The 14,994-nt window shown below is 40.4% G+C and overlaps 1 protein-coding gene across 1 annotated transcript; it reads right to left on the bottom strand.

Moving 5' to 3' along the window:
- Nucleotides 1–8,442: 8,442 nt before the first annotated feature.
- On the bottom strand, nucleotides 8,443–11,350 carry LOC121009310 (neuromodulin-like). The gene is made up of 3 exons (XM_040442346.1): nucleotides 11,095–11,350; nucleotides 9,757–10,059; nucleotides 8,443–8,657 (listed from the first exon to the last, which is right to left on the bottom strand). Exons 1-3 carry the CDS (start codon nucleotides 11,309–11,311, stop codon nucleotides 8,479–8,481), a joined length of 699 nt encoding a protein of 232 aa, XP_040298280.1. The 5' UTR covers nucleotides 11,312–11,350; the 3' UTR covers nucleotides 8,443–8,478.
- Between the last annotated feature and the right edge of the window lie 3,644 nt (nucleotides 11,351–14,994).

Raw genomic sequence — 14,994 nt, 5'->3', positions numbered from 1 at the left:
TCCACTGACTCCGTGGACAGACTGACATTCATCAAAATGAACGAGTCCTGGATCGGCAGTGACTTCCTGGCCCCAGCTGTCGGTTCAGGCCGTTGAAGGGTCCCTTGTCCATCCCTCTCCCTCGCTCTCCCTCCGTAAATCCGTTGTTTTTTAACCTTTTTAACTAATTTATTGTCTTATCTTAATATGAAGTTATTTTTTATCCTATTTATGAATTTCTTTTTATATGTGTTGTATATATTTATGAATTTATTGATGAATTTTTTATTGATTTTAATCTGATTTTTAATATTCTTTATTAAGTTATTTTTTTTAATCAAATCTACTTAATTATGAAAAAATTACTTATTAAATTTAATCTTCTCATATGTATATATGTGTCAATATATTTTGAATTAATTTATTAATTTTGGTGAATCATGTACAGAGTCTGATAAAGAAATTTTATTTAATAATTTATTTTAATAATGTCTCTAAATTTCTTTAATCATGTGTTGTGTAGTGTAAATATATGAATTATAGAAAATAATTATATGAATTTTCCCTTAAACATATCTTTTATGTATATATAGACTTAAATATGGATTATGTTTTAATATATATCATTTTTTTAAATTGAAAAAACTCAATAATCTATTGAACTATAATCAAAAATCTATTCAACTATAATCAATGTAGTAGCCATACAGCGCTCCACACGTTGGCTGCACAGGGCTGCTCTCAGTTTCCACATCTGGCACATCCAGTGTGTGTAGCAGAACACAGCGGTAAGGCATCCAGCCTCCCTGTGTGCAGAACCCTTCACGCCAGAGGGCAGTAGTAGTGGCGGGGATTAGCCGCAGCTCTCTCATCCTCCATGTGTCTGTGAGGAGGAAGGGATACCGGCTGTCTCCACACCCATACACGATCATCAGCGCCCACACGCGGTGCTCCATCCTACCGGTGGACCTATCCTTCCTGCACCGGTCTGAACACCGAACTCAGTGAAGATCCAGCTATTCTCAGCAAGGATCTTGACGTGTCCGTAGTGCTTGCTAACCCGTCATGTCTAGTTCACGTCCCTCCACGCTAGTGTAACAGGAGAGTCAGCTGTATTCCCCGGCTACAGGGATGGCGCTTTGTGGCTGACTCCAGTGTTCAGCACTGATCATCGATCTCATCTCATGGTGCTGAATAAGGCCTTAGAGGCGACATATCTCTACAAAGGGTGGAGTATTACTTTTCCACTTTAAGGCTTTCCCTGAAATAGAATGGCTAGCAAAGTGCTGCAACTTCACTGTCACTAAGCGGGGCCTAGTAAGGATTCTGGTATGAAGGCATTATGTGTCTGGGTTTTAAGAAGAACTATCGTTTAAAGCTTACCTTTACCCGCATACCCAATGCACTGCAGCTGTGCTTCATTTTAGTTGAGTTGTAATATAAAAAAAGGAGTAGTTAAGATTCTTACATAAAGTCCACTAACACAATCATCTGCAATGCTGCTATCCGGAGGATGTAAATTTTCCATAATTCACTTTTCAGAAGTGAAAGGTTCTATATATATATCGTAGTGTGACAGCACACATATATAAATATACATATAGTATATATCAATATATATTTTTTAATAAATAACACTTCACTCCTGTGAAGGTCTGCATTATTCTATAGTCTCTACTTCACGTAATCTGCATTGTAGTCAATCCTATTTATGTATTTATTGTAGTTAATTTTAATGTCAATTTTGATTTCAAGCACAAGTAACTGTAGCACAGCTACTGTCCTTATCTAGGTATAGTTTATCCAAAAATCAATACAAGACCCAGACACATAATGCCTTCATACCAGAATCCTTACTAGGCCCCGCTTAGTGAAAGTGAAGTTGCAGCACTTTGATAGCCATACCCTTTCTGGGAAAGCCTTAAAGGGGAAAAGTAATACTCCACCCTTTGTAGAGATATGTCGCCTATAAGGCCTTATTCAGCACCATGAGATGAGATCGATGATCAGTGCTGAGCACTGGAGTCAGCCACAAAGCGCCATCCCCGTAGCTGGGGAATACAGCTGACTCTTCTGTTACACTACTGTGGAGGGACGTGAACTAGACATGACGGGTTAAAACTACTTTCACACTAGCGTTTGGGTGTCCGCTCGTGCGCACCGTTTGAAGGGGCTCACGAGCGGCCCCGAACGCATCCGTCTGGCCCCAATGCATTCTCAGTGGAGGCGGATCCACTGAGAATGCATCCGCCTGCCAGCGTTCAGCCTCCGCTCCGCTCAGTGAGCGGACACCTGAACGCTGCTTGCAGCGTTCGGGTGTCCGCCTGGCCGTGCGGAGGCGAGCGGATCCGTCCACACTTACAATGTAAGTCAATGGGGACGGATCCGCTTGAAGATGACACTATATGGCTCAATCTTCAAGCGGATCCGTTCCCCATTGACTTTCAATGTAAAGTCTGAACGGATCCGCTCAGACAACTTTCACACTTAGAAAATTTTCTAAGTTTTAATGCAGACGCATCCGTTCTGAACGGATGCGAACGTCTGCATTATCGGAGCGGATCCGTCTGATGAAACATCAGACGGATCCGCTCCGAACGCTAGTGTGAAAGTAGCCTTAGCAGGCACTACGGACACGTCAAGATCCTTGCTGAGAATAGCTGGATCTTCACTGAGTTCGGTGTTCAGACCGGTGCAGGAAGGATAGGTCCACCGGTAGGATGGAGCACCGCGTGTGGGCGCTGATGATCATGTATGGGTGTGGAGACAGCCGGTATCCCTTCCTCCTCACAGACACATGGAGGATGAGAGAGCTGCGGCTAATCCCCGCCACTACTACTGCCCTCTGGCGTGAAGGGTTCTGCACACAGGGAGGCTGGATGCCTTACCACTGTGTTCTGCTACACACACTGGATGTGCCAGATGTGGAAACTGAGAGCAGCCCTGTGCAGCCAACGTGTGGAGCAAATGTATTTGTGATGTACATTGTAGACATTGGACAATATAGAATTTAGCGTCATTTTTAACACAATCCTGCTGCACACATGGAACATCCTGATCTACCTGCTCTTTTTATCTATTTATGCTGCTGTCCAGGTCTGGGAGGGGGCCCATTCCTGAGAGGATATTCCTGCTGCACCATTATACCTGCTGCTCTGCCAGTCAACTATACTACACGCTGCTGCTGCTGCTGCTGTCCAGGTCTGGGAGGGGGCCCATTCCTGAGAGGATATTCCTGCTGCACCATTATACCTGCTGCTCTGCCAGTCGACTATACTACACGCTGCTGCTGCTGCTGCTGTCCAGGTCTGGGAGGGGGCCCATTCCTGAGAGGATATTCCTGCTGCACCATTATACCTGCTGCTCTGCCAGTCGACTATACTACACGCTGCTGCTGCTGCTGCTGCTGTCCAGGTCTGGGAGGGGGCCCATTCCTGAGAGGATATTCCTGCTGCACCATTATACCTGCTGCTCTGCCAGTCGACTATACTACACGCTGCTGCTGCTGCTGCTGCTGTCCAGGTCTGGGAGGGGGCCCATTCCTGAGAGGATATTCCTGCTGCACCATTATACCTGCTGCTCTGCCAGTCGACTATACTACACGCTGCTGCTGCTGCTGTCCAGGTCTGGGAGGGGGCCCATTCCTGAGAGGATATTTCTGGTTCGCATAAAACACTCCAACCGTGCTGCTACACGTTGTGTTCAGTTCACTTAGTTCAAGATATATTATTAGTCAAAAGGTTGACCCATAAACTTCTAAATGCTGCAGTAGCTACTAGCGCCTACTGCTGCCTGTCATCCTATGTTGGTCTACAATATATGTTTAGACATTCAGTTAAATGATAAACATCTAGTTGCTGCTTTTGATAGTGTTATTAATAGCTTTTTTCTATAGAATTTTTTTTTTAAATGACTGATAGTATGAAATTAAGAATTCAAGAATCCACAGTTATTCCCATCCCTGCGTACACATTTTTTTACAAATTAAAATAAAATAACAAGTTCACATTTACATGAGCCTATCCGATATACAATTGAGAGCTTCGGTCAAACAGTGTGTATGCCTAAAACTGTTGGCTTACTAGGAATATTGTGTGCCATTGTTATGGCAACTTCAAATTTTTTATAAATTTTGTGATCATTATTTTTATTTTATTTTTTTATGCTGTATTTTCAGAATGATTATGTGGAGACTACCAGCATGTACCATATTTTATCCATATTATTTTCTAAATTAAATTTTTGGAATTTGATTGTTATTTATTATAAACTTTTTATGTGGGCACATGTGCTTAGTTCAAAAGGTATTGTCACGAGTTAAATAAATCTATTAAATAATAAGAAAAGTTATTAAAATATCATGTGGTGTTATGCTTCATTTACAAAATTGTTTTGTTTTATTTAAATATTTTATTATTTTGAAGAAATTGGGTTAATGGGCAATGGATGTGGTTCTCACTATATCATGGTGGGCAACGCACCAGGGCTTCCCTTTTCAAAAGGTCTTGTTCATTGACCATGTTACACGACCGATTGATAAACCTAATAACTTCATTTAATTTTATTTATTTCGTTTTTTTTAAATACGGAATTGGGTACTAGCATGGTGTTGTCTGTCGTCCTGGAAAGGATGCTGGACTTCCGTGTTGACCTCTCTACATGGTTGGGTGTGACTGGCGTTATACTCATCCGTGTGGAAATCCGTATTTGTGAGTAGAGCATTATTGCCACATTTATTAAGCAAAAAATACATGAATATTTTATAGGATAATTCTTGACAAACATTTTTGGATTATGGGCACATGATGTTAATATATATTGTTAAATAATAAATAATAAATCCGAAATACACTATTGTGTTTTTTTGGTAATCCGTGCTGGTTAGTTAATAGCCACTACATTATTTTTGGAATCATATCAGCTTTTTTTTCAATTATTATTTTTGTTGTTATAAATATTTTTTAAAAATAGGAGAATAATGGACCGATTATAGTCTCCCCAAACACAATTAGTCCACGTACATTTTAATAAAATTTTTTTTAATTATATTATAAAAAACCATCACAAAATATATGATGTGTATATTATTTTGTAGACAAATAAACTGTACACAATGCTTGCGATACTAAATATTGTGTGTTGCATTAAAAAAAATTTTGTCAAAAATCTCAGAATAATATAATTTGTTAATTTACAAGTCTCATTATTATTGAAAGAATGTTATTAGCACTGTCAAACTTACCTTTAAACACTTACCTGATACAAGATAAGAATATGCTGCATTCTGTTTCTGCTATGTTTTGACGAGCTATAAGTAGATCTTGAATCTACTTAGTAATATAATCTTCTACGTGAAAATGCTGCTGTCCTCCAAATCATTTATCTGTGTGGGCCTTACACTAAAACGTTATCTTACAATGCTGCTGTCCTCCACTAGTGTATGTAATCCGTGAGGCCTCACACTACACCGTTATCTTACACTGCTGCTGTCCTCAACTAGTGTATGTAATCCGTGAGGCCTCACACTACACCGTTATCTTTCACTGCTGCTGTCCTCAACTAGTGTATGTAATCCGTGAGGCCTTACACTAAAACGTTATCTTACACTGCTGCTGTCCTCCACTAGTGTATGTAATCCGTGAGGCCTTACACTAAAACGTTATCTTACACTGCTTCTGTCCTCAACTAGTGTATGTAATCCGTGAGGCCTCACACTACACTGTTATCTTACACTGCTGCTGTCCTACACTAGTGTATGTAATCCGTGAGGCCTCACACTACACCGTTATCTTACACTGCTGCTGTCCTCGACTAGTGTATGTAATCCGTGAGGCCTCACACTACACCGTTATCTTACACTGCTTCTGTCCTCAACTAGTGTATGTAATCCGTGAGGCCTTACACTAAAACGTTATCTTACACTGCTTCTGTCCTCAACTAGTGTATGTAATCCGTGAGGCCTTACACTAAAACGTTATTTTACACTGCTGCTGTCATCAACTAGTGTATGTAATCCGTGAGGCCTCACACTACACCGTTATCTTACACTGCTGCTGTCCTCCACTAGTGTATGTAATCCGTGAGGCCTCACACTACACCGTTATCTTACACTGCTGCTGTCCTCAACTAGTGTATGTAATCCGTGAGGCCTCACACTACACCGTTATCTTTCACTGCTGCTGTCCTCAACTAGTGTATGTAATCCGTGAGGCCTTACACTAAAACGTTATCTTACACTGCTGCTGTCCTCCACTAGTGTATGTAATCCGTGAGGCCTTACACTAAAACGTTATTTTACACTGCTGCTGTCCTCAACTAGTGTATGTAATCCGTGAGGCCTCACACTACACTGTTATCTTACACTGCTGCTGTCCTACACTAGTGTATGTAATCCGTGAGGCCTCACACTACACCGTTATCTTACACTGCTGCTGTCCTCGACTAGTGTATGTAATCCGTGAGGCCTCACACTACACCGTTATCTTACACTGCTGCTGTCCTCAACTAGTGTATGTAATCCGTGAGGCCTCACACTACACCGTTATCTTTCACTGCTGCTGTCCTCAACTAGTGTATGTAATCCGTGAGGCCTTACACTAAAACGTTATCTTACACTGCTGCTGTCCTCCACTAGTGTATGTAATCCGTGAGGCCTTACACTAAAACGTTATCTTACACTGCTTCTGTCCTCAACTAGTGTATGTAATCCGTGAGGCCTCACACTACACTGTTATCTTACACTGCTGCTGTCCTACACTAGTGTATGTAATCCGTGAGGCCTCACACTACACCGTTATCTTACACTGCTGCTGTCCTCGACTAGTGTATGTAATCCGTGAGGCCTCACACTACACCGTTATCTTACACTGCTGCTGTCCTCAACTAGTGTATGTAATCCGTGAGGCCTTACACTAAAACATTATCTTACACTGCTGCTGTCCTCAACTAGTGTATGTAATCCGTGAGGCCTTACACTAAAACATTATCTTACACTGCTGCTGTCCTCCACTAGTGTATGTAATCCGTGAGGCCTTACACTAAAACGTTATCTTACACTGCTGCTGTCATCAACTAGTGTATGTAATCCGTGAGGCCTCACACTACACCGTTATCTTACACTGCTTCTGTCCTCAACTAGTGTATGTAATCCGTGAGGCCTTACACTAAAACGTTATCTTACACTGCTGCTGTCCTCCACTAGTGTATGTAATCCGTGAGGCCTTACACTAAAACGTTATCTTACACTGCTGCTGTCATCAACTAGTGTATGTAATCCGTGAGGCCTCACACTACACCGTTATCTTACACTGCTTCTGTCCTCAACTAGTGTATGTAATCCGTGAGGCCTTACACTAAAACGTTATCTTACACTGCTGCTGTCCTCCACTAGTGTATGTAATCCGTGAGGCCTTACACTAAAACGTTATTTTACACTGCTGCTGTCATCAACTAGTGTATGTAATCCGTGAGGCCTCACACTACACCGTTATCTTACACTGCTGCTGTCCTCCACTAGTGTATGTAATCCGTGAGGCCTCACACTACACCGTTATCTTACACTGCTGCTGTCCTCAACTAGTGTATGTAATCCGTGAGGCCTCACACTACACCGTTATCTTTCACTGCTGCTGTCCTCAACTAGTGTATGTAATCCGTGAGGCCTTACACTAAAACGTTATCTTACACTGCTGCTGTCCTCCACTAGTGTATGTAATCCGTGAGGCCTTACACTAAAACGTTATTTTACACTGCTGCTGTCCTCAACTAGTGTATGTAATCCGTGAGGCCTCACACTACACTGTTATCTTACACTGCTGCTGTCCTACACTAGTGTATGTAATCCGTGAGGCCTCACACTACACCGTTATCTTACACTGCTGCTGTCCTCCACTAGTGTATGTAATCCGTGAGGCCTCACACTACACCGTTATCTTACACTGCTGCTGTCCTCAACTAGTGTATGTAATCCGTGAGGCCTCACACTACACCGTTATCTTACAATGCTGCTGTCCTCCACTAGTGTATGTAATCCGTGAGGCCTCACACTACACCGTTATTTTACACTGCTGCTGTCCTCAACTAGTGTATTTATCTGTGTGGGCCTTACACGACACCGTTATCTTACATTTTGTTTTTTTGGATTAAATTTAGGTAATTTGTATTGCTTTAAGTATACCTAATAAAATTGATTAGCTGCAATGTCCTGATTAAGTTATGTGTAGGCATTATACTGCACTGTTAATATATATATGACATTACACTTTCTGACTGGACTCTGCATAATTCACAAACTGGACTAAATCTTGCTTAATTCAAAGTTATATAGTACATACTTTAACAAAAGAACAGAAACTTTGAATTTGGAATCAAAAAAATATTTTAATCAGACTATGCTCTATCTGATTTTTTTTTTTGTTTTTTAATTAAAAATATATATATATAAAACAAAATAACAATCCCCTCCCAGCCCCAACATATAAAATGAATAAAACAAAGAAGCTAACGGTGCTTCTTTAATTGTTCCAATTGGTCCAGGACCTCGCGCAGATCCCGCTGGTTCTGCCTCTCCAGGAGCCGGTGCCTCTTCTCCAATTCTTGCATTTGGAGGCGGAAAGCCTCGCTTTTTTTTTTTTGGTCTTTTATGACCCCTTTTATTTTTTTAATTAGATTATTTATCCCTATGGTGAAAGATAAAAATAGAGATAATCAGTCACAGTTGTAGGCATTGATGGAATTCAGTTTTGTAGTATTGTTAGTGTTAATAGTTAACTGTTTAAATGTATGAAATATGATTTATTCCAAAAGATTATATATATATATTTTTATTAGGTTATACTTTTATTCGGTTAAATTAGTGATTACGGTTAGTGTGAACAGTGTATTTGTATATATTATATCAATTATTTTTGTAGTATGGCTAGTATTTCCTTTTTTGTTAATTGTAAATATTTTAAGTATACTTTATGTTAAAAAATTAAATAATTTATATTAATTTATTTTGTTTATTAGCGTTTAAATGATTACTAGGGTTAGTGTTAATATAGTCTAGGTATGTAAGATAGCATTTAGTTATATGGTATGGCTAGTGTTTCCATTTTAACTTGTAAATAGATTTTTATATAGTGTTCAATAGAATTATATATTTTGAAGATTTTTGAGACTAGATTAGTGTTAAAATAATTTTATTTAGGCTTATTGTGAATGAAGTCTTTGTACGTATGTTAACATATAGTTTTGTAATATGGCTAGCGTTTCCAGTATTACTTGTAAATAGTTGATAAAACAATAGTTTAAAAATTTATATATTTCATGAATTGTTTAGAGTTTAGTAGAGTTTACCTTATAATTTTTCAGTTTACTGTTAAGTTGTTGTTTGTATATATGTTGCTATTACATTAATATTATTGACTGTTTAGTGTGTGTACCTGGACTCTGGCTACACTTTAATTCCATTTTGTGTGTCCTGACCGCCATCAAGGCTTTTTTTTATTTGTTTAAATGTGTACTGTAATATGTATTGGTTTTCTGTTCCTTTTTCCCTACCCTGTTTTCCTTTGCCATTCATTACCCAGCAGGGTGTTGGCTCAGGGACACAGGGAGACCAGTTAAAACTAGCCGCTCTGTCCCTTATCATTCACCCATCATTCCTTGCTCAAACCCCACCCTTACTTTTTACTTTAAAAATTCTAACCAAGATTACAAAACTACCTTTGATAGTATAATTAAGTTGAATTAGGTTTGTTAGTTATTTTTATAAAGATTTTTGTAGATATTTACCCTCCTGCTGTGGGGTGGTCACAAGCTCCTCCTCCTCCTCTGACTGTGCGGCCACCTCTTGCTCCTCCTCCTCCTCGGTCACCTCGGCCGGAGGTATTGCGGCAGCCGGTGAGGTGTGGGGTTGAGAGGGACCGCCTTCCTCCTCCACCTCCACCTCCACATGTTCGGCGACATCTGGGGGAGCAGTGTCGCTCGTCTCCATCGCGGTGGGGGGGCCTGCCTCCTCTTCCTCCTCCTCAGAGACCTCCACCACGTGGATATCCCGGTGCGCAGGTGTTGAGCGCACTGTTGGAACAGGCTGGCCTGTAATTACACATTGTTAATGATTTAGACAGGAAAATCAACGAATATAACTAAACAATTTAACCATTAATCTGTATCTTATGCGGTTGATTTTTAATTTTTTTTTATTAAAGTCCTTTAATATTAAGTCAAATGTTGATGATTGGAGAGACATCTATGTCTCTTGGGTTAGCCATGTTAACCTTGTTAAAATTATCAGCCTCCCTGGAGTTATGTATTTTTTGACAGGGAATCCCTATGTCGATACCCAGAAGCTTTTTTATTGCAATTAACAGGGAAATTATCTCCTTGGTATGGAAAGGGGGATAGAAAGGTCTATCCTTTGACATATTAACAACTACAAGGACAAAATTCAGGGGCGGACTTGGTCTTCACCAAAATTTAGAACTTTGACAAGAGACAATTAATGGTGGAAACCTGATCAATAAGCATAATAATCAGAGACCATACAATAACATAATTTTATGTGAAATTAGTTACGTTTACTCAAAAAAAAACAGTACACAAGGAAATATATATATATATATTTTTTAAATAATGCCTTTGGTACATCGTTTATTATTAGGGTAGTAGAACGTCTTTTAGCTAGTTTTATAGTAAGGGTAGGGTTTCCAGTATTACTTGTAAATAGTTTCAAAAAATAATACTTAAAATACATTCTATATTTCATCTATAGCTTAGCGTATGGTATAGTTTAATTTATAATTTTTCAGTTTAATGTGAAGTTGTTCTTTGTATATATGTTGCTATTACTTTAATGTTATTTCCTATGTTGATACCAAGATTTTTTTTTTTTTTTGCAATTAAACAGGAATTTCTCTCCTTGGTATGGAAAGGGGGACCACAATAATGCCTTTTGTACATCGCTTATAATTAATTTTAGTGTGAATAACGTCTTTGTATATATGATAGCTGTATTTTGGATTAAACGTAACTTTATGTGATAATAAGACAAGGGTATGAATAATTCTAGACATCACTGTACATTACATTATTTCTCATCCACATTGTGTAATGTTACAGTAAGCATCTTACCGGGGCAGACTCTTTCAGATATTTCTCTGACGAATTCTGGGTCTCGCCTTTTTAGGTCCGACCACCTCTTTACTATTGCACTTTCAGAGTGCTCGCGGGCGAATTTTTCTCTCAGCATTTGTTGTATGCTGCGAACTATTTCTTTTTTTGAGTCATGCCGCCTGGTACGGTCATACCCCTTCTTTACCATTCTCTGCAAGATAAAAGATACAAGCATATAATATACACTCACCTAAAGAATTGTTAGGAACACCTGTTCTATTTCTCATTAATGCAATTATCTAGTCACCAATCACATGGCAGTTGCTTCAATGCATTTAGGGGGGTGGTCCTGGTCAAGACAATCTCCTGAACTCCAAACTGAATGTCAGAATGGGAAAGAAAGGTGATTTAAGCAATTTTGAGCGTGGCATGGTTGTTGGTGCCAGACGGGCCGGTCTGAGTATTTCACAATCTGCTCAGTTACTGGGATTTTCACGCACAACCATTTCTAGGGTTTACAAAGAATGGTGTGAAAAGGGAAAAACATCCAGTATGCGGCCATCCTGTGGGCGAAAATGCCTTGTGGATGCTAGAGGTCAGAGGAGAATGGGCCGACTGATTCAAGCTGATAGAAGAGCAACGTTGTCTGAAATAACCACTCGTTACAGCCGAGGTATGCAGCAAAGCATTTGTGAAGCCACAACACGCACAACCTTGAGGCGGATGGACTACAACAGCAGAAGACCCCACCGGGTACCACTCATCACCACTACTAATAGGAAAAAGAGGCTACAATTTGCATGAGGTCACCAATACTGGACTGTTGAAGACTAGAAAAAATGTTGCCTGATCTGATGATTAGGAGACATTCAAATGGTAGAGTCCGAATTTGGCGTAAACAGAATGAGAACATGTCTCCATCATGCCTTGTTACCACTGTGCAGGCTGGTGGTGGTGTAATGGTGTGGGGGAGGTTTTCTGGGCACACTTTAGGCCCCTTAGTGCCAATTGGGCATCGTTTAAATGCCACGGGCTACCTGAGCATTGTTTATGACCATGTCCATCCCTTCATGACCACCATGTACCCATCCTCTGATGGCTACTTCCAGCAGGATAATGCACCATGTCACAAATCTCTAATCATTTCAAATTGGTTTCTTGAACATGACAATGAGTTCACTGAACTAAAATGGTCCCCAAAGTCACCAGATCTCAACCCAATAGAGTATCTTTGGGATGTGGTGGAACAGGAGCTTCATGCCCAGTATTGGTGCGTTATATAGTGCCTAGAATATAGTACCCGTCTATTAAGTGATGGTACTTTATGGGGTGTACAGCTGGTTCGCCTCCCCGTGGTGCACCCTGGGTAATGCTAAATGAACCAGCAAATACTGGCGATCTGCCGAAAAAGATTTTGACAGACAGACAATATAAACTCGGATCTATAGATTACCCGTGTTTGCGGTTAACCGCCTCCCGACCGGCGGACGCATAATCGCGTCCTGCCGGCGGGAGGTTTTTTCCTCCTGGAAGCGCCGGCGCGTCCTCTCGCTAGAGGCGAGAAGACGCGCCGGGCCGCCTGCGCGGTGCGCAGCTGTAATCGCCGCAGGAGAAATTAATCTGCAGCCTGCTAGCAATGATCGGTCGCTGGCAGGCTGCAGATTGTTAAAAAAAACGCATATCAGACGCTGTTCTGTGAACAGCGTCTGATATGGCTCCTACACCCTCCTCTGGTGGTCCCTTTTGCTTGGGACCACCGGAGGAAAATGAAAGTATCTGCACCAATCACCACACAAGAGCCCCCCCCACCCCCTCTCTCACTGATTAACCCCTGATCACCCATGTCACCCCCCTGATCACCCCGTCACCCCCCCTTGTCACTGATCACCCCCCTTTAGGCTCACTCAGACGAACGTATGTGTTTTGCGGATCTGTGGATATGTGGATCCGCAAAACACGGACACCGGCAATGTGCTTTCCGCATTTTGCGGATCCGCACATTGCCAGAACTATATAGAAAATGCCTTTTCTTGTCCGCAATTGCGGACAAGTATAGGACATGTTCTACATTTTTGCGGATACGGAAATGCGGATCCGCAATTCCGGATCTGAGCAGGACAAAGCCTGTCCCCATGGAATTGAATGTATCCACAATTCCGTTCCGCAAAATTTTGCGGAACATAATTGCGGACGTGTGAATGAGGCCTAAGGGTCCCTTAGCGATCGCAGTTTTACAGCTTTCCCCTCTTTTTTTTTTTTTTTTGCACATTTTTTAGAGATTTTTTCATCCACATTGATCACCACCAAATGAAAGCTGTATTAGTGAGAAGAAAAGGGGGTAAAATTCATTTGGGTGGTAATTTGTATGACGGAGCAATAAACGGTGAAAGTAGCGTAGTGCGGAATTCTAAAAAGTGGTCTGGTCATAAAGGGGGATTAAGCTAGGGGGGCTGAAGTGGTTAAGTGGTATATAGTGTTTCGAACTATATGTGTGGTGTTTATTGTGTGGATGGATGTACAGTATGCATGTAATTAATTACTTGTCAGCTTTATATACATAAAATCCAAGCCACAAAAAAAAAAAATCACCAGAAAAATCAAGACATAAAAAAAAAAAAAATTGCATAATTTCGCATACGCGCCTATAAAAGGTTTTAATATGCATTCACATTAAGAACAAGACTAAAAGTTGATACTTACAGTTATAAGCAGTTTTTCCTCTCGATCGCTAAATGTGCGGCGCACCATCTTCTTACTGTCTGCAACTCTGCCAGCCAACTGCGCGTCGCGTCGCGTCGCATACAAAGACGTCATGTCCGCCGGTCGCGTTATTCTAATTAATATTGATCGCAATGCGCATGCGCAATATTAGCGATTATTTAATACATGGTAAATAAAGATTGAAAAGCAGATAACATGTAGATGGTATATTTTATTGCACTAGGTAAATATGATGTAATCGATTTTGTACGAATACTGCCTTTGCCTGCCAGTAACAATGATCTTGCGCAATTAAATGATGACGAATACGAATATTCGAATTTGCGAATATATCGCGAATATTTTACGAAATATTCGCGAAATATCGCGAATTCGAATATGGGCATATTCGATCATCACTAGTAAGATTTTCTTTTTGGGATAGATTTCAAGTAGGCCTCAAATACCACAAACTAGTTATTTTCAGAATGGCAAATTTGGGAATGCTTTTTCAACCTAGAACAAAAAGTCTGCTTTTACGGTCACTACAAATAACTTGACCAGCTAAAACTGTGCAGATTTGGTTGAATAGAGATGTGAGACCTGTTTTTTTTTGCGCTGTGTGACAGTTATAGGTTTAATTACAGAATGACACTTCTATCAGCACGCTAGCGTGTGTCTTAGGTTTTTCTGAATGACACTATCAATACCTTCAATGTAAGATTTTCTTTTTGGGATAGATTTCAAGTAGGCCTCAAATACCACAAACTAGTTATTTTGAGAATGGCAAATATGGGAATGCTTTTTCAACCCAGAACAAAAAGTCTGCTTTTACGGTCACTACAAATAACTTGACCAGCTAAAACTGTGCAGATTTGGTTGAATAGAGATGTGAGACCTGTTTTTTTTTGCGCTGTGTGACAGTTATAGGTTTAATCACAGAATGACACTTCTATCAGCACGCTAGCGTGTGTCTTAGGTTTTTCTGAATGACACTATCAATACCTTCAATGTAAGATTTTCTTTTTGGGATAGATTTCAAGTAGGCCTCAAATACCACAAACTAGTTATTTTGAGAATGGCACATTTGGGAATGCTTTTTCAACCCAGAACAAAAAGTCTGCTTTTACGGTCACTACAAATAACTTGACCAGCTAAAACTGTGCAGATTTGGTTGAATAGAGATGTGAGACCTGTTTTTTTTTGCGCTGTGTGACA

This window comes from Bufo bufo, chromosome 1 (assembly GCF_905171765.1).
Source record: "Bufo bufo chromosome 1, aBufBuf1.1, whole genome shotgun sequence".
Taxonomy (NCBI): Eukaryota; Metazoa; Chordata; class Amphibia; order Anura; family Bufonidae; genus Bufo; species Bufo bufo.
The sequence above is the reverse complement of the archived record's forward strand: the minus strand, read 5'-3'. Positions and strand labels throughout refer to the sequence as shown.

Excerpts from the sequence above, each read along its gene's own strand:
- LOC121009310 (XM_040442346.1), bottom strand. The coding sequence starts at position 11,311 with ATGCTTGTATCTTTTATCTTGCAGAGAATGGTAAAGAAGGGGTATGAC. Across the intron at positions 10,060-11,094 it reads ATCTGAAAGAGTCTGCCCCG|GCCAGCCTGTTCCAACAGTG; the intron begins GTAAGATGCTTA and ends GTGTAATTACAG. Across the intron at positions 8,658-9,756 it reads GACCACCCCACAGCAGGAGG|GGATAAATAATCTAATTAAA; the intron begins GTAAATATCTAC and ends CTTTCACCATAG.